The sequence below is a fragment of the Aspergillus karnatakaensis genome (assembly GCF_047715665.1).
Source record: "Aspergillus karnatakaensis strain CBS 102800 unplaced genomic scaffold BJY04scaffold_55, whole genome shotgun sequence".
Classification (NCBI taxonomy): domain Eukaryota; kingdom Fungi; phylum Ascomycota; class Eurotiomycetes; order Eurotiales; family Aspergillaceae; genus Aspergillus; species Aspergillus karnatakaensis.
This window is the reverse complement of record NW_027395767.1, coordinates 150,085-169,436: the sequence shown is the minus strand read 5'-3', so window position 1 is coordinate 169,436 and position 19,352 is coordinate 150,085. Positions and strand designations below refer to the sequence as shown.

The 19,352-nt window shown below is 52.0% G+C and overlaps 5 protein-coding genes across 5 annotated transcripts; 4 read left to right on the top strand and 1 right to left on the bottom strand.

Moving 5' to 3' along the window:
* Window positions 1–1,406: 1,406 nt before the first annotated feature.
* BJY04DRAFT_209931 (uncharacterized protein) lies at window positions 1,407–5,267 on the top strand (the record flags this gene model as incomplete). The annotated part of the gene is made up of 5 exons (XM_073714187.1): window positions 1,407–1,481; window positions 2,376–2,649; window positions 2,785–3,852; window positions 4,220–4,942; window positions 5,071–5,267. 5 exons carry the CDS (start codon window positions 1,407–1,409, stop codon window positions 5,265–5,267), a joined length of 2,337 nt encoding a protein of 778 aa, XP_073567323.1.
* Window positions 5,268–6,620: 1,353 nt separating this feature from the next.
* bgt3 (putative cell wall glucanase) lies at window positions 6,621–9,053 on the top strand. Its single transcript, XM_073708437.1, has 2 exons — window positions 6,621–8,749; window positions 8,819–9,053. The coding sequence occupies exons 1-2, from the start codon at window positions 6,867–6,869 to the stop codon at window positions 8,961–8,963; spliced, it is 2,028 nt and encodes a 675-aa protein (XP_073567322.1). The 5' UTR covers window positions 6,621–6,866; the 3' UTR covers window positions 8,964–9,053.
* A 435-nt stretch (window positions 9,054–9,488) lies between these two features.
* BJY04DRAFT_127828 (SRR1 family protein) lies at window positions 9,489–10,762 on the bottom strand. Its single transcript, XM_073708436.1, has 2 exons — window positions 10,079–10,762; window positions 9,489–10,010 (listed from the first exon to the last, which is right to left on the bottom strand). The coding sequence occupies exons 1-2, from the start codon at window positions 10,602–10,604 to the stop codon at window positions 9,616–9,618; spliced, it is 921 nt and encodes a 306-aa protein (XP_073567321.1). The 5' UTR covers window positions 10,605–10,762; the 3' UTR covers window positions 9,489–9,615.
* Window positions 10,763–11,152: 390 nt separating this feature from the next.
* On the top strand, window positions 11,153–13,034 carry BJY04DRAFT_198130 (copper acquisition factor BIM1-like domain-containing protein). Its single transcript, XM_073712569.1, has 3 exons — window positions 11,153–11,869; window positions 11,923–12,236; window positions 12,302–13,034. The coding sequence occupies exons 1-3, from the start codon at window positions 11,656–11,658 to the stop codon at window positions 12,506–12,508; spliced, it is 735 nt and encodes a 244-aa protein (XP_073567320.1). The 5' UTR covers window positions 11,153–11,655; the 3' UTR covers window positions 12,509–13,034.
* A 787-nt stretch (window positions 13,035–13,821) lies between these two features.
* BJY04DRAFT_198129 (uncharacterized protein) lies at window positions 13,822–18,577 on the top strand. Its single transcript, XM_073712568.1, has 2 exons — window positions 13,822–14,182; window positions 14,271–18,577. The coding sequence occupies exons 1-2, from the start codon at window positions 14,147–14,149 to the stop codon at window positions 18,135–18,137; spliced, it is 3,903 nt and encodes a 1,300-aa protein (XP_073567319.1). The 5' UTR covers window positions 13,822–14,146; the 3' UTR covers window positions 18,138–18,577.
* The last annotated feature ends 775 nt before the right edge of the window (window positions 18,578–19,352 follow it).

Here is a 19,352-nt window from a genome sequence, read left to right as displayed (position 1 = left end):
TCAGCAGTAATGATTTTCCGTAGTGAGTTAGTTATACTTTCTTTCCCTTCAGCCGTCCGTCGCGCTGCCCGGTTCAGATCATTCATTCAATTCATAGTAGGAGCATTTGCTCATACTACTTACTTCGCTGTGTCTCGAACCCACCCACCCAATCCGATAAAAAGTACCCCGGTTTTTCTCCTTCTGATTTAAGAACTCGCGGCTCCATTTTCTTTGTCTTGACTCTTGACTCCCGGCCGACTTGTCTTCTTCTTTTTCTCTTACTTGCTCTTTGCTCAGAGTAGATCTTCATATCATCTCACTTCCTTTTCAGTTCAGACCCTTGATTGCATAGGCGTTCGGGTCCATCTTGAACCACTGCATGCACAATCCTCATCCATCTATCAATCGAATCGAAATTGGCACTACTGGCAAAGAGGACTGACTACTGCACACGCGCCTGCAGTGTGCTCCAGCCCACCTGTCACTTGTCAGTCGACCCGTCAGTCGTGCTCATCGAAGCGCCGAAAGGAAGAAACCCAGGTTGGTTCAAGAATTCTTCAGTCTCTTTGCTTTCAGGCACTCGCGCTGCATGCTGCAAATCATTCCATCACCCCGGCCATCTAATCTCAAGCCAGCTGAGCTTGGGAATCTTCCTCTTGTCCATTTCTACTGTCACATTCGCGCCTTTCTCCTGCGTCCTGCATTTATCCTGGTCAATATTACACCACATTCCCGCTAGTAACAAGCTCATCTTGATATCCCCACCACTCACTGATCCCCTCCTCGACCTTCGAACGTTGTGCCTTATTTTTTCCCTCCTTGGTGCATTTTGGAATTTTTATTTTATTTGATTTTAATTTGATTTATCACTCGACCCTTATTTGGTTTTTTTTTTATTCCATTGCACTTTTAATTCCCTCGTGCTCGTTATTATTTCCTCTCCGTGGATCGTTCCTATTCCTGTTGTGGGATAGTTTCGACTGGCCTTCTCTCTCCTTCATCTTCATCCACCAAACTGCTTGTCAGTTTACCGAATGGGTTTCGAGTTGCAGTCTTCAGCGCAGCTAAATAACGACCCTGGACCCTCCACATACCCGCTGCGCACCGTTCAACAAGGCGCATCCATTTTCGCTCTCGAAACTCCCCTCTCCCGCACCACCATCAACCACCCCCCCAGTCCAGCAGCAGCCCAGAGCCACACAGCTCTAACTTAGTGGACCACTACCATTGCTCATTGTCTCCCTTAAGCTTCACTGCTGTCAACCTTGTCCTTCTTCCATATTCTTCTCTGAACCTCCCTGCTTACTATACAAGCCTCTCATCTCGGCCTTTTCTGAATCTTGCCTACAGTGTACAGGAGATGAGACTTTGAAATCGACGAGAAGAAAGAGTCCTCCTCGACCTACGGCCGTTAGAGGTCAGTCATGACTGGCATTGTCCCGAATGACCTTGCTCATCCTCCTGTGACAAAATACAAGGACGAGCCTGTTGATAACCCTGTAAGCGTTTGTTTTCTTTCCTGCGTTTGCTTTGTTTCTTGCCTATATCTTTACCATCAATCCTCTGGCTTCGTCCAAGGACATCCTGGCTCGATTCACATGGTTGGTACCGGGACCGACCTTGGAGGCCGACAGACCGTTTGTTGCTTGGGCTAGATATCCAGAGGCCACAAAGGCGACCTTTCGATGAGGACTACAACCTGTCTGTCCACTCTACCACAATGACAATCATGCAGTAACTGGTTGCCAACGTCTTTGAGTCTCAGTACACGCGACTCGACCTTTGGCATGCTGCTGCATCAGTCTCCAACCAAATTGAGGCTCCAAGTGCCCGGTCCCCACTCCTTGGGGGCTCTGAAAGACCCTGTTATTTGGCCTGCCCGGTCAATCTGTCAAAGACAGGCTTGTACGAGTCTCCATCCGATATGGACGGTGGTCCGCGAGCTCTGCAATCCAACGTTTCGCGAAACAGGTTGTGTGCAACCTAGACAGCCATAGAAAAATATCTCGGGGCATCGTCGTTACAATGGAAAGCTGGCTCGCTCTGGTCACACCTAGTGTGACTGAATCTGCCCCTACAAGAATCCCGGTCAATGACAGTGGCTCGACGTGAAAGCCATTGTTCTGAGGTTACAAGGACTGATTGGCTGGTTCACCCCCCCAGACTGGACTGAAACTTCAGTTGGGGATGGTCGTTCAAGTTGGCACCTCGAAATTGCCTGGGAATTTGCTTCGAATCTCCATGGGTTTTTATCAGCGTGCCCCACGGCCCATATTCGGGGTCTAACGACCATATTATCATGTGGCCACCGAGGATCATGCAGTTTTCCTATCATGCAACATTGGTGTTAATCTTATACATTGAAGTTTACTGACTAGTGTGGCCGGTTCCAGCTGCGACATCATTCCATATCCGGGCATCAAGGCCCTCAGCATTCCCATCTTCACCATCCCAGCTCAGTAAATCTCGCCCAGAAATCGAAGCATCCCGATTCTCCGCACCAACATACCACGAACATATCCCATGGATCATATGGTCCTCATACGTTAGGCAACGGAGTCTTGCATCATCAACAGCAATACGGCCCACAAGCTCAAGATCAGGCCTATTATACATCGCACTCGTCTTACACCGCGGCGAGCGCACCGGGCCAATACCCATCCAGCGGTAAGTGCAATTGTCCTACCGAGCAGCAAGCCCTGATCGCATATTGGCCGCTTTGCGGTTGATCGAGAGGCCCCAGTCCACATCCGTAGCTAGTCACGTTTGGTCTCGCGACTCTGCTTTCTAATTCTGTTCCAGGTCCTCAGGAAATCATGGCCACCACCCAAATGCATCGACCCTACCCTCCGATCTATCATACACCCCAATCAAGTTCGCCGGCATCAGTTGCTTCCCAGACTCATGAGCAACATAATAGAGGTATCTATACACAGTCGCCCCAGATGACATCGACACTCTATGGATACCAGCAGGCTTTATCAGCCCTCCCCGTGCAGCCCTCCCCGTATGGGACACATCCTTCGCCTCAGCAACAACCACAGCACCCGCTTACATCCCAGCCATTGATGATGCCACATCAACCAGGCACCTCCCAGTTACCACATCAGTCTTCTCAACCCCCTACTACTACATCAACTAGCCCTTCTGCCGCAACAGTGCAGCAGCCCACACCTCCTCAGAGAGCTCTTCTCAATCCTCCCCATCCTACAACTGGAGCACCCCTTCCACCCAGCAATGCCAACCATCAGAGCCCAAATCTTGGCGCGAGCTCCAGTGCAGCCCCAGGTCCCATCCCAGCGACTACGCCCCTGGTCGTTCGACAAGACAGTAATGGAGTACAATGGATTGCCTTTGAATACTCCCGCGATCGAGTGAAGATGGAGTACACCATTCGGTGCGATGTTGAATCTGTCAATGTGGATACGCTCGACCAAGAATTCAAGACCGAAAATTGTGTTTACCCCCGGGCGTGTTGCAGCAAAGACCAATATCGAGGCAATCGTTTGGTATACGAGACTGAGTGCAATGCTGTTGGCTGGGCACTAGCAGAACTGAACCCTGCATTACGCGGAAAGCGCGGACTGATTCAGCGAGCTGTCGATAGTTGGAGGAACAGTAACCAGGATCCCCGACTACGAAGCAGACGGGTTAGGCGTATGGCAAAGATCAACCGTCGACAAGGGATTCCAGCACCCCCGCCTCCACATATGGCTCCCACCGCTCCTGTTGCCCCTGGGGTTTCAAGCTCCAGTCTTACCCCAGTTGGCCCACGTCCTTCACTTGGACCGCTAGCAAATATGGGGCCGCCGCAGTTGCATCACCACCACGCTCAACCGGATGGACATCCAGGCCATGAGGAAGTTAGCGGTATGTACCAACATATATGAAATCATCATATGTTGACCCCGTCCCCGAACCACTTGCCGGCTATGTGCTATGAACTTTTGTAATGATCTTTTTCTTTCCTCTTTTCCTTCTTGGCTTTGCAAGAATGCCTAGTCCTAATGTGCTTGGATTGATTAACGCAAATTCACTTTGTACATTCACTGTTGGACTTGGGTGTTCCGGGATGGCGTTTCTTTTGTGACTTTTCAAGTTCATACCCCTATCCTGCGGCTTGCTGGTTGCCATGTTATGATGATGCGTACCTCTACCTCCTTACACGCCTTTGACTGCGATGCGCCCCATGCATTGTTCGTGTAGGCTAATTTTGAATTATTGCCTTGCTTTGTAGGTCCCGCCGATTTCGCAAGTGGTACACATCGCCCGCTGCCTCCCGCACCTACTCCCCCGGGACACTCACCGACAGACCTCCGCACCGCGCAGGTATTCCACGGATACCCTGCGTTTCCACTTCCCGGCAACCCATCGGCAGGACATCGTCCCTCCATTCCCCCACTAATTCGAGATAGCGGAATCGGATCATACGCTCGCCATCCGGCTGTTGCGACATCAAGCCGAGTGGCCGAAATGGAGGAGGATGACGACGAACACGACCCGAGCAATGACGACCTCTTTGGAACGTTACCTGAGGGCAAGCGCCGCAAGTTTATCCTTGTCGACGATACCCAGCGTGGCTGCCGTGTCCGTGTCAAGGTCATGCTCGACTCTGTCAAGATGGACGAGATTCCTGACTCGTACCGCAATTCCAACTCTGTTTACCCACGCACCTACTTCCCAGTGCAGATGAAGAGCCCACGCAGCCAGGCTCCAGGCAACAGATATATCAAGGATGATACGGAGATTAATGATGGTGCTGACGATGGCGAAGGGGCTACTGTGGGGAGGGTCTTGGTCCCTGCACCCAAGCTCGAAGACGACAACGGGGAGATCGAAGTACCTAGAATCTCTAGACGGCGACACAGAAAGGAGGTGATGTTGAATGATCTGGGATATCGGATGAGTTGGAGCCAAAGCCGAGTATTTGCTGGTCGAATGCTGTTCCTCCAACGATCTCGTGAGTAAACCTTTACAGGCGCTGTCCCGCTTCGAGGCCGGCGGCTTAGTTTAACGGACTTTGCATGAGCTGAGGCTACATTGTAGCACGAGATAGTCGGTATTGTTCGAGCTAACACCTGGGTCTAGTCGACGCCTACCGAAACAAGATGCGTAGCACCATGATAGCTGCCGGGCAGGAGCCTGAGTCGATCCCGGCACACTTCGAGATCCGTGCGGGTAAAAGACGATTCCTAGAGCGGCGAAGAAACGCTACTTTGTCACATGAACCAGGCACGCATGGAACCTCTGCCTCTCAGCGCGAAGCCGAAGAAGTCGAGCCCTAGTGCATGATGCATGACCACTATAACACTTCTGGCCTCGCTGTACTCCGAGTTTCTTATCTTTTTACCCTTGTTTTATTTTTCTGTGCCTGGCGAGCTCTATCGCGACAACGGCTGGTATGTATGATTAATAGACACAGTGGCAGAACGCCACATGGCCGGAAGCGTGATGGCACCCGTCGGGGATGGCAATGGATCTGGACGAATGAATTGGTTGAATGGATTTGTGACTACTTCCTCAAGGGTTTGATGATTGATATGGATGAATGATGATTCTTTGGCTATGGTATGACAAGAAGATGGAGAGGAGGGAACTTGCTCAGCTAACTATGACTTATGATGATGCTTGATTTCTGCCATGTGTATGGGTCTGGGTATTGCAGGTGCTGTTAACAGGCGCAGGACAGCCTCTTATTTTCTTCTTTATCTTCCTTCTTCTCTCTGCCACCTACACTTTACACTTCAATACTTCCATTAGCTGTTGATATTATTACTATTCCTGCTGGCGATTCTTGTGTTTTCTGCTCTTGAAGGGGCACGCCCAACGCCTCATAAGCACTAGGCAGCCCATCGACTATGGACTGAGACAAGCGGCAGTCATGTGAAGACGGAATTCGAAAGCTGCGTCTGAGACATTTTATAATTATTTCGGAGAGGTAATAATAAGCTTCTAGAAGCGATAGGAGGAATGTCTCGAATGCACCGAAACCGTTGAAGAATGTGACTGGAGCACTCTCCTTGCGGTTATTTTTAGCGTCCTCCAGCTGCCAGGCCAGGCCCCGACCGTACGTAGTCATACCGTAAAATACAAGGGTCCAGGGCCCTGTATTATGGAGATGACGGGGACGGTACAGGGTCTATACTAGCAGACGGTTGTCCCGGACACAGCCTCCTCCACTTCCATCAACATCATCGAGAGAGCAAAGAGATGGTCAGGTTGTCAGATTCGAAATCGCTCCCGCATGCAGCAATCGCCTGTTGATGCTGCAATATCTCCTCCACTCCCATCTCCCTACTCATCTTCTGTGTCATTCTCCCTTTCCTCTCTGTCCTCCTTGTTGTGCCTGTCGCTCTCGCTCGCGCTCGCAGTTCGCTCCTCCCCCTCACTGAACTCCGTCGGCTCCTCGTGCTTTGATACCCTCGTTTACTAGTGCTTCAATATTTCCGCCATCTATTAAGCCGATAAATTGCGACTCCTTTTTTTCGCGTGCTCGTGCCTGTCGGTGCCTGTGCCTGATCCCAACTCTTCAAAACTCTCCTCGCCCTCGTTCTGCAGTGGTCTTTTTCTCCGCGAACCGTGGTCGATGCCTCGCTGGTGGGTTCCGATTCATTGACGTTTCAGATGTTCCAAGGGTCTCGCTCATCCGTGACAGATTAATTTACCACTGTCTATCGCTTTTATCTGTCAGCTCTTATCCTTCATTTCTGTCCATTTTATCCTCTGTTCTGCGCTCTTTCCATGAGATCCTGAACATCCGGGCCTGATATATCAGTGAGGTCACAGCTCTTGGAAACTTGGCAAGGTAATCTTGGAAACAAAAAAAAATAAAAAAAGCAACCCACCAGTCGAGAACCAAAGACCACCGGTCGTCGTCGCGCAGAATGACCGGTGCCAACTACCCCAGCGGCGGAGCAGACCGACATCTCATGAGCGACAATTCAGACCAATTTCACGACATCCCGCCAATTCCCTCGCAACATCGGAGTACCGGGTACGGCCGTACGCAGGGCGGCGATCGAGCCCTGAATTCCGTCCCCGAGAACAGTCAAAACTGGCGTCCTGACCTCGCGCACACGCAGTCGATGCGCACAAACTCGACCGCAACGCCCGGGATGGATAACTTGGGACCGGCAGCTGTCGGCGGCGGTATTAGTGGTATCGCCCTTGGCGTTGCCAACACCCATGACCGTCAGAGTGGCGTTGACGCTTTCAGGGACACAGATGCTTCAGGAGGTTATATTCCTGCAGAACGAGGTTACCATACCACCGGTGCGGATAATCCATATGTGCCTGCGCCACCGAGTGTCGGCGCCGGCGGCAGCTCAGAGGGATTGCGGTCTCACGAAACCTTCGGCTCGAATGCGGCGTTAGGAGCTGCGGCAGCTCCGGTTGGAGGGTGGACACCACCGAATGCGTCTCGGAACAGTTTCTTTGAGAATGCATATCAGACAGGTGGACCGCATAGTGCAGGGCCGTACCAGCGACATTCCGCCTATAGCTCCCATGACTACCCTCTCGACATTAATCCAGATGATATCCTCGATGACGGCGATGATGGCTTCTCCGCTGTACCTAACAACAAGAGGTCTAACGCAGCTGGCGGAGCGGCAGCGGGAGGAGCAGCTGGTGGAATGCTGGGAGGCTTTTTTGGGGCCAAGAAAGCAGCCGATGTTTCATACGGCCCAGTCCCTGGGGCAGGGTTACCGCCAGTGGAAAAGGCAAGTCACTATGCTAAACCTCGTCCGTCAGGAGGCAGTCGTAAGCGCGGATGGATCATCGGACTCATCCTAGCCTTTATCGTCGTGGGAGCCATCGTCGGCGGCGCCGTCGGCGGTACCATTGGGAACCGAAGCAATTCAAGCGGGAGCAGCTCCTCATCAGACTCCACCTCAACATCTAACGCAGATGAAGACACAGAATCAAACGGCGACCTTGGCAAGGACTCAGACGAGATTAAAGAACTCCTCGCCATGGAAGGGTTACACAAGGTGTTCCCCGGAATGGATTACACGCCCTGGGGCGTGCAACACCCAGAGTGCGACAAGTGGCCGCCATCTCAAAACAACGTCACCCGAGACATGGCGGTGCTCTCCCGCCTCACGAATACTGTCCGACTGTACGGCACAGACTGCAACCAAACCGAGATGGTCCTCCACGCCATGCAGCGCCTCGAGCTCACAAACATGAAACTCTGGCTCGGTGTCTGGATCGACACAAACAACCAGACCAACGAGCGACAGATCGAACAGCTCTACAAGATCCTCGAAGACACAAAAGACCACTCCATCTTCAAGGGCGCAATTATCGGGAACGAAGCCCTCTACCGCGCAGGCGACACAAAGGAACACGCTCGCACAAACATCATACACTACATGGAGGAGGTGCGACAGCACTTCGAGGACAACGACATCAAGCTCAAGGTCGCGACCTCCGACCTCGGTGATAACTGGGATGCATCGCTCGCAGCCGCCAGCGACGTCGTCATGTCGAACATCCACCCGTTCTTCGCAGGCGGCGAAGTCTCAACCGCAGCTGCTTGGACGTGGTCGTTCTGGGACAACCACAACGCACCGCTAACTCAGGGCACGAACAAGGGGAATATCATTGCGGAAGTGGGCTGGCCAAGCGGCGGCGGGAATAACTGTGGTGATGGCGCGAATTGCCCTGATGATACGTCTGGTGCTATTGCTGGCGTCGACGAGATGAACCAATTTATGGCCGACTGGGTCTGTCAGGCGTTGGAAAACGGGACGGATTATTTTTGGTATTTCCTCCCTTCCCTCACTATTACACTCCATACTTCAGAAAGAGATCGATTGCTAACAGGATACAGGTTCGAAGCATTCGACGAACCGTGGAAAGTCCAATTCAACAAAGACGGCGAGGAGTGGGAAGATAAATGGGGTCTCATGGACCCCGGCCGGAACCTGAAGCCCGGCATCAAGATCCCTGATTGCGGCGGCAAGACGGCGGCCTAGCCTTGCCGTGTCCTGCTCTCGGTCTGCATTTGCATTTGCATTTGCATTTGCATTTGCATTTGCATATCTTGACATATATCCTCCCCTTCTATGCTTTCATCCCTCCCATCCCGTTTCACTTTTCTGATCTATTGATCTATCTACCTACTCTATCTTCTCACGATCTTCTTATACATGATTCTAACGTACACATGCCCCGACACACATATTACGATCTCTCTTATTACCCCTGATTGACACGGTACCTTCCTTCAAATACCGGTGTTGATACTTGTTATGCCATTGTACTTTATTGCCGGCGGAATCTGTTCTGACTGTATTTTGGTATTGCTTGCCCTTGCTGTTCGCAGGGCTGTTTTTGTTTGGCTTTATGGGCGTGTTGGAGCTTGCTTTATACATAGCTGAGCCGTATCTTGAATCATGACGATCTGGCACTCCGCTAGTGGGTTTTTCTGGGCCAATTCTTGAGTCTGTCAAACCGTTCGTAGTCGTAGACGCGATCACACAGCTTGTTAGCTGACGCTCGCGGGATGAGGCGAGGCATCCCCTTCTGGTTTCTCTCGACTTGGAACCACCGGTTCCAGAAGTGGGAGATACTGAGTAGGCTTCTTCTTCTCCCTTCCCTGGTGCGAACACGCCTGGTGAATCACCGTCAACCTTCGACCTCCACGTCCTCCTTACTCATAGCAGAGCGAGAGGGATAATAGACACTCATCCCCCAGAAAGCCTTCTCGTCCTCCTCAAACACCTTCAGCGCAACACTTTCCCTATCGTTCAGGTACGCCTTCGCAACATCCGAGCTGATGTCTTCCAGCGGCCCACCAAAGACCATCGCCGGATTATGCGCAAGAAGAACCTCGAGATGTGTGATTTCCGCCCCAGGGCAGAAGAGGAGAGTTCGCGGTGTGATTTTGGAGAAGGCGAGTGGATGTGCGAGGACGGTTAGGTTGAGGGACTTAAGGAGCGATGTGTCATGGGTGTTGAAGACTGGGTCTTGCGCGTAGGCTTTGAGTGCCAATTTTGGTGTTGTTTCAGGAAGGTGGGTTTCTATTGAGTATTGGTGATTAGATCCTATTTTTGCGCACCGTATAGACAAACACGTGGGAACAACGTACCGAACCAAGTGACGACGCTACTTAGTGCAGCTAGCTGGTACATTGACACAGCGCGGCGATCGACCCATCCACCGCGCAAGAAGCCACTGGGACTTCCGAGACCTATGCAGACGATTGAAACTGAGTCGTCATCCTCACTACCTCCGTCTTCATTATCCGCATTTTCGTCTTTGCGCGACGCCCTCGTTATGGGTAGAAGAGCGTTCAGTCCCCGTCGCAATCCCTCCTGTACACCTTTCCAAGTCTCTGATTCCTTCCATCGTGTCTGGTATAGTGTCAATTGACGCTCGAGGTCGGCGAGAGTTATCCGGGCTGGTGCCTCGGCGGGGATGAGGTGCTCGAGCGCACTCTCAGATTCGATTTTGTCATTCTCCCTCTCCGTCTCCGACTTGGTCTGGGTCTTCTTCGCGCTGCGGTGGAGTCGGCGCGCGTTGCCTGTTGTTGTGACGTGTGTCCAACCTGAGGAGTCGGTGACCTGAAGGCGCTTGTTTTGGTGGGAAGGTGGTTTGCGGCGGGTGTGGGGCATTGTGAGAGATGAGGAAAAGACAAAGGAGATAGCGGTGGGGAGGTGGTGCGCTTGAGTTAGGGAGGGATCGGGATGTATTGCATGCTGTACTCTGTATGCGACCGCTGCAGGAGGATGCGGTAGTTGTGCTTGATGATGATAAGCTCGGAGAGTGAGGAAATTTGTGGGGTGAGCGCTTGCAAACTGTGGGTTTGTATGGAGCCCGTCGGTTATTCGCCAGCATTGAGATTAATCTTCAGAAACAATGCCCATGATGGCCTGAGTTCTTAGAGACATCTCTTGCCTACTGAGTATTCCAAATGTCAATCTCGAAGATATTACCTTCTTTCAGTCCGCCCAGTTAGATGTCTCCTGTAAGCGCCGAGGTTCTGATCTCCCCTCCTCGCCTCTAGTCTCCGATCCGGGCGCTTCGAGCTTACCTCTCTCCACCAATCAATCTCCAAAAGCGTGCATTTGAGGTGATGCACTTGCATCCTCGACCTCTTGGACTCGCTCAAGCCGGCCAATCTGGCGCCGTGCTTGCCCATTTCTCACGCCTGCTGTGCACCCAATGAGGCCAATCCCGTGCCAAAAAGCTCCCTTCCCGCCGCTCGCCAAACATCAAGCAAGCAGCCCGTTCTCGAGGGACCCCCATTGTCCCCCTGTCGCCGGCCTGCAGGCGTTGTCACATCGTGATCTGCCCTCTCACTCGTCCAGCTGTGGCCAGATTCCCCGCTAAGGTCAGAACCTGAGGAAATCAGACAATGGCGCTGGCTGCTGGTTGCCTCAAAAGGTGCCGCTGGCCCTCCTGTCGCCTGTCTGACCGTCTTGTCTTGCTTGAGGGTTGCGAGAAGCTTGTTTCGAGATGATCCATATTGTTCGAAACGACTGATGCATCTCGTCTGTCTGTCTCGCTTCTAATCCTTATCGTCTCTGAGCTGTTATTTTTAGACAGTGACTTTGGGCATTTTCAAGAGAAGGATTCGACTCTGGAGCGTTTTTCTCGTTGAGATACACCGTCTCTGTCTTCGCCCCTTCTTCTACAGTCGCAGTTGCCGTTCACGCCACCAACATGAAACTCTCAACGTCTCCATCACAATGGCTGGCCGGTGCCATGCTGTGCATGAGTCTGGTGAATGCCCACACAGTCATCGTTTATCCCGGATACAGAGGAAATAACCTCCACACGACCGGAACCGTTGAGGGTGCTGAAGGTCTCGGCGTCGCATGGGACAGCGACAATGAGACACTTATCTATCCTTATGGAATGCAGTGGCTCTACCCTTGTATGTTTGTTGCTGAAACAACGTGTTCGTATGGCTTTGCTAATGCTCTCAAGGCGGTGGTATGCCTACATCGCAGAACCGAACAAAATGGCCTGTCCACGGTGGTGCGATTTCTATCCAGCCAGGCTGGTTTCCAGGCCACGCCCGGGCAATGGTGTACATCAACATGGGTCTCGGAACTGAGCCACCAAACATGAGCCATCCCATGATCACGCCTTTCGAGATTGTCGGCCCGGATAACGACCCTTACCCAGGGACATTCTGTCTCCCTCAGGTTCCGCTACCTGCGAATATCGAGGTAAAACCAGGGGACAATGCCACGATCCAGATTATCGAGCTTGCTCAGCACGGAGCGGGTCTGTACAACGTACGTTGTCATCTCCTTTCCCCTTGTCTCTGGAGGTTACCTGATGCTAACTGTTCTCTGGATAGTGTGCGGACATTACCTTCGCCGAACCCGAAGACGTCGCCGAAGTCAACGAGACAAACTGCTTTAACTCCAGTCACATCTCTTTCGAGAGCGTATTCACAACCTCGTCATTAGAAAACGCTGGTCTTGAGTTCATTACGCCGCCTGCATTCATTACAACCGTGCTACCGGCCTTCATGGCTTTGGCGTATGGATATATGATGGCGTAAATATACATACAAATGCTCTTTCCGCTTACCTTGTCATGCCTCTACTTTATAACACATACCCCACTGTCGACGACTGGTCCGCTCGACAGTGACATTTGACGATGATCAAAATGAGTTCCGCTTTCTATGTTCCGTTCTATACTCGGCGTTGGGGAAGATATCATATCACAAGACCGCTGGCTGAATGCTGATTGTATATACGTGCCGGATCGGATAGGTTATGCGCTTTGCGTGCGAAATCTGACATAATGATAATTTCACACATTCTGTTCTAGTTGTTGTCTCTGGTTAGTTCTATGGCCCGGCCCGGCTTTTAAGCACCGGCATCATTTGCACTTCACCCGATACCCTGTCTAAGTATGTTGACGCTATTATGCGTGGGCTCGCCTTTTGTTATACTACAAACCGTGCTTACCTCAGGATCAGTCGTCTAACAAGCAAATGGATCTAGATATAGGTTTATTCGTAGTTAATCTTCTAGGATTTCCAATTATTATTGTATTGCTGTGGTTTGATGGCCTCATCGTTGGACTATAACTACGGAGTATATTCACGGTGGGTCCGACCATACCAACTCAACGCAGGTACACTATACAACAGAGCTAGAAGACTACCTGTTCTTAGAGCTCATATATTCAGAATACAGATGAACGGCTTGAAGTAACATACAAGGGCAAAGTGGTATGAGGGAACACACGCTCAGTCATACTTGATGTACGCAATGATCTACCAACTTACTAAATATATATAGCAGGTGACCCGCTTAAACAAAGAATTCTGGTCCCAAGCCTTGACTACTAACGGAGTGCTCAAGTCTCAAAGCTGGTGGTAAGACCATCTAAGCTGTGTTTGCCAGTCCACTAGTCAAAGTCAAAGATCCTGATCTTAGCAAGGATGTGTGATTCCTTTGTCACAGCTTATCTAGGAGAGGGCAGGCAGATATATAGTTATTAGTTACTCAAGGCTCAAGCATGCACTAGCCAGCCCTAGAGAGGTGAAGAACCACTGGTCAACCCCAAGCCTCAGCAAAAATTAAATTAGATTCGGCACGGTTCGACCACGCAAGGCACGAGGTTCGAGGGGATCTCAGATCAGACTGCTTCGACTTCAAGGGGCAGTTCTCCAGCGAGAGGGAAAAGTGACGATCTGTGGCTGAGGGAGAAGCAATGACGCAAAGGACCCAGTTTAACCTCTCCATTGGGTTTAACGTGCACATCTCTGTTGCAACGACTGTCGGGCCTTTCTTCCCTTCTCCCATGAAATCATCGTCATCGATCGTCCTTTTCTTCGCTTCTTGGTTTGGTTTGTATGATTAGCATTTTTCTTCTTCTTCGTCGTCGTTGCTGCTGTTGTTTTTAATTCCTCCCTCCGCCCATCTTTAATCGTCCTTCTCTCCTTCAACCCCCCTCCCTCCTCCCTCTCTCAACCCAACCGGGCCTCGCCCTTCTTTAGGCGCGGTCGCGTTCGCTTTGCTCCTTGCCAGCGGTGCCTCCACTTCCGCCTCCTTGAGGCTAGTGCTGATCCCTTCACTAACTACCGGTCGGTCTTTAATCCACCGCGAGACTCAATTGCAATTGCTACAACTCGCTACCATCCGATCTTTTGCGACAGCGTGTCCGTTGGCAAGCCTGCTGAGCCATGTTTCGCAAGAAGAGGAGCGCCTCGCAGCATCGGGTAAGTTCTCTGTTTGATCTCTCCACTTGACTGCCCGAGACAACGCAACAATTGACGCTGAACACATCGCTTACTGATCTCCATACAGCCTCAGCTCTCGTCGACTTCTACGCAATCCGCCCAGTCCGCCGCAACCCGTGCCTTTCTGAAGTCACAGCCATCCTCCAATAGCCTCTCCTCCGCCGCCGCTGCTGCCGCTCTTCGTAGCCTGACACCAACCCCTACACCCGTCGAAAATGTCCAGACCAAACGGATGCTCCAGCGGAAATCTTCCGTCTCATCACAACCGGTCGGATCACCTACACTCCTCCCGACCCAGAATGGCCTCCGACGGGTAAATAGCTCCGGGTCGATGAGCGCCCGGACGTTTCGGGATCAGTCGCCTGGTCGACCGACCTCAAGCTACTCGACAATGTCAACGCCCGCTATTGCGCCGCCACTACCGGCTATTCCGCCGGAATACAAAGGGCGGAGGAACCAGAGCCGGAGATCAGTGAGCCTGGGGCCTAGCGTGTGGTCTTCGGGCTCGCATACACAAGCCGCGGAGCTTCCACCGCTGAGTATCAAATCACCTGGTGCTGAGCCTGAGAGTCCGCGGCCGTTCGCGGGCTCCGACGCCGGTACGGCTTCGCCACAACACCAGAGGTCGGAAAGCAGGAACTCAATCAACTTTTCCTACCCTATGCACTCTCGAACCAACTCTCCGACGATACCCGCCGGTTTCCAGGATCGCCGGGAGCCAGCAATCGAGGCGTCGCACAACAGACGCCCGAGCGCGCAAACCAACAAGACGGGACGACAACAGACTCAAGCACCTGTGCCTAATAGTCCCGGAAGAACGTCTCGCCCCATGGTGACTGCTCTTGCAGCTGCTCAAGCAGTGACTGGGTCCCGAAGCGAAGAACCGAGTACTCCGCCCGTGTCTTCTCGCCAGCGCCATCGTGGGCCGACAGCTTTCGAGCGATCGCCCAGCCGGAGCCCCGCGACAACGGATGTTAAGTCGCGGCCGCCGGTCAAAAAACCGTATGCCCCTGCAGCCGATCGTCAGCTTACGGAACGTCCTCAACCTGAGCCGGTCAAGGAGACGGTTCAGGAACCCGTAAAGGAACCCTCAAAGGAATCCTCAAAGGAGCCAAAGAGCCAACCAGCAGCCAAGGCGTTGCCTCTGGACGAACCTATAAGAGCACAGACGCCACCGATTTCCGAAAAGGTACTCCGGACGCCTCCTGTTAGCCCACCACAGCCGAACCTTACTCCCAAAACGAATGGAGAGCTTCAGCCGACCAACTTGCGTCAGTCAAGTAGCCCTGGAAGATCTGCTCACTTTCCGGCTCAACTTGCTGTGACGAGTCTTGCCGGTGAGCACCTGCACCAGCCGCCCCCGCGCTCAGTCTCGCCAGCCAAGTCTGCCTTGAAGACCAGGAACAGTTCCCTTTCTCCTGATGGCAGAGTGCATGGAATCTTACGTCCTGGACCTCCTCTCAGCGAGCTCTCGGACGCGACCTCCGTGGCATCTGACGATGGCGTACGACCAAGCCATCGGAAGAAGTCCGTCAAGGTTAGCTTTGACGACGAGGCGGAAGTGGTTGGGGTAGCTGCCAGTCCACCAACGTCACCTGAGGAAGTAGTCCCCGAGTCGCCCCCAGGGAAGAACAAGAAAACCAGCTGGTTTAGTCTCAACAAAAGAAAATCGTCGCCCTTGCGCTCCGTCGATGTTGAGGAGTTTGATGGCGTGTTGAAACCTCGTGCGGCACTTCCTTCGTTTGGTAGTATTCGAGCTAATAAGGATGGGGCGCGACCCGAGCCTGTACGTCAAGAATCGAATGACAACGAGTCTTCATCGGATTCCGATGAGGAAGATCAGACTACGTCCTTCTCCAATGACCATGCTATTGGAAGTATCATATCTCACGCTTCAGAGGAGAAGCAAAAGCAGGTGCAGACTGACAATGCACCATCCGACATCCACATCAATACAGCTGCAAGGGACAAAGCGGAGACCCTAGAAGAGCATATCCCGTCGGGAGAGTCCGATTTCGAGCCTACATACTTCCACAAAACGCCACTTTCCCCCTTGCAGGAGGTTCCGTCGGAGCAATATCTCCCCATCTCACCCAATCCTTATCTAGACCCGCCTGATATTACATTTCAACCCGCCACTCCTGAAATTGAAAGAGGCCGGGCGAGTCTTGATGAGTATAACGATCCAGCGGAGTATCCCCGGCACTCCGTGGAGGAGGAACCGGAGGCAGTGGCCCAAGATGAGGAACGGCGAGCGTCCTATACTTCAGAGAAAGTCAGTGATGACAGTTCAAGTATCTACAGTGATGCAGATGAGGGATACGACGGTGACGGGTTTGGTTCAATCAATGCTATTGTCGGTCACGAAACGGCACCTTCCACAACAGCAACTTCTGAGCCAGAATCTGCTGTGCAGCCGACGAAAGAAAAGACTCATGAGATCAATGAGAACGTCGATGCCGATGATTTCCCAGAGACTTGCCAAGTTGCACAGACAGAAACGCCTGAGGCGAAGCCTACAAACACCAACACCCCTTCCTTTATTGAGCCGCTTCCGATCTCCGCATCGAACGCACCACTCCCGGTCGAAGAGGATGTCAGCGTCCCTGCCCAAGGGATTGCGCGCTCTTCCACTGTGCCCGTAGAGGTCTATTCTATTGCTCATATTCATGAGGGTGATGACCTTAAAGAAGTGGATGCTCGACAGAGCCAAGCCACACCGAATGGTCCTGATGCGCAGCGTGTTGCAAGTCCCAACCAGGGACGTCACGAACCTAGGCCAAAGCGGAAAGAACCGAATGGTGCAGATACCAGTGAGTTTGATCTAAACGGGGGAGGCGCGTATGTCCCTCGACGCCAGCTATCAAACGGAAGCGACTCGTCGAGCAGTTTCAAACGAAACCGTCGTGCCAATCGAGGCAGCATGGGTATGCGACTGACCCTTCGGGGAAGCCAACAAAGCAGCTCAGTTCCAGCTTCCCCCACAAGAGCTGTCGCACCGCTCGCCGAGGCTCCACCGCTTCCATCAGGGTTTGGGGGAGGTAACATGCGCACTACCCTTCGCGGCAACAACTCGCGCAAAGAGAAGGCGTCGTTCTTCTCTACATCCAAGTCTCAGAAAGGAAGACCCGCGAAAAACTCGGGCGGTTCATTTGCTTCCAGGTTCCCCGATTCTGATTCTGACTCGGATACTGGTGCTCCCACTCGCCGGCTACATCGGCCGCAGCGAAGTATGAGTGACAACGATATGCGCCCCGTTCGGGGAATTCCGCGCCGAAAAGGTGCGCATGACGGAGATTCCACTGAGCTTGAAGATAGCTCTGATGGTGAGAGACATCCAAAATCAGCCTCTAAGCCCTCCGCACGCCAACCCCAGCCAACAACCGTTCGAGACCCTGCGCTGGCTGCAGTGGCTAAATCTCGTGGTATGACGGAGGAGGAGCTCGAGCAGTTGCTAAACGGTGGCTCAGCTCGCAAGCCAAGTCTTTTAAATCGGTTGAGCATGAGGAAGTCGAAGCCGGTAGTGCAGCGCGGGAAGTTACAATCTCCCAGTGCGTTGGCGAATGGAACTATTTCAGAGCATCCTCAAGTGCCAGCGCAACTTCCCGAAGCCACGCCGGCAAGCCCTTCAAGGCTTTTGAAGAAGTCTGCTCAGAAGCCAGCGGCTGGCAACAGTTGGCCCTTGGCTGGTGATCATGCTGAGCCTGTTGACTCTGGTATCGGATCTACTTCTTCTGCTTCTGCAACTCAACAAGCCTCGGCAGTTCCCTCAAACGGCGTTACGGTGAACGGTAACAAAGTCGGAGGCTCCCAACCTGCCCAGGACGAAGAACCATCTGCAGAGGGTCACCGCGCCTCGGACGTCGTCATTGAAGGCTCGGGCCGCAAGAAGCGCTTCCAGCGCTTGCGCAAGGCATTCAACATCCGCGGATAAACATGCCTCCTGCAATAGACAATCTGACGCCATTCACGCTCTGCTCTCGCTACCTCGCACATCTTCAAATCTTTCTTTCCCTTTCTTCTAATCTTCTCTTCAATCTTCGGATATCTTTCCAATATCTGTTGCATTATTATGATCATTTACCACTACTGCTTATATCCAGATTTAATCACACCAAGGAGAAACACAACCCGCTGTCCGTGACAGCGGAGGATACCCATCTACTGAACTGATTAATTAGCCATCGTCTGGTCTGGTCTGGTCTGTCTTTTCACTTCTTTGGACATTTTTGATACCCTACCTTCGTTTAACAATATACACTTACATACACTCTATCGGACCGGCTTGCATGTTATTTATGAACTGAACTGAAAAATGATATCTTGATTTATTTGGACCTGGCTGGTGGGATGTGATATAATTACTGAATAATTCAATATTTTACTATATTACTATTGGGCCTTGCAGGGGGATTGATTTGGGTTGAAGTATGTAACATGATATCTCTGAGGTTGTACGACCAATAATTGATTATTGAGGAGGTTGACCAATGTTTCGAGATAAAAGGAGGAATCAAATCTTATATACCTAGCTTGAGTAGCATGCAAACGTTTTGTGGTCTTGTCTACCTAGGTAGATAGAGCATCGAAGTACTGGCTGGGGATAGTCACATATCTTGTCCTAGCTCTTGTTCTGAGACTAATTACTCTCGACGCGAAAGGCTTTGGATAATGCGATTTGGGAGTTGGACTCAACTTAGACCACCGAGCTAACTATGAAGCGGGAATGTGTAAAGAATAGCCCGGATACAGAAAGCTCTAGGGAAAGACGGTCTTCAGCTCTGAGTTACTTGTTTATTGTGAGTGCTCGGCTGTGAGAGAGCCGTGCATTGCTCAAAATTGCTTCGTTCAAACCTCACATGGTTGCTAATATTACAATCGGTTCGAGTACGAAGTACTTCATGAAATAGTTCATCTGGAACGTCGAATTCTTGAGAGGGATGTTCTCAGCCCATGATCTGTGAGGCCGGGGAACTCCCTCGCTCTGGATGTTGGCGGCGCAACAGCCTCGGGACGGTAATTCAACCTCCACTCCGATCGATGGAACTGAAACGACTCCACACAGCAACCCAGTCGACAACAGCCAGCCACTGATTTTGTTGCTGTCCCTGTTCCCTGAATCCCTCCGAGGCTCCGATCCGGTCCCTGG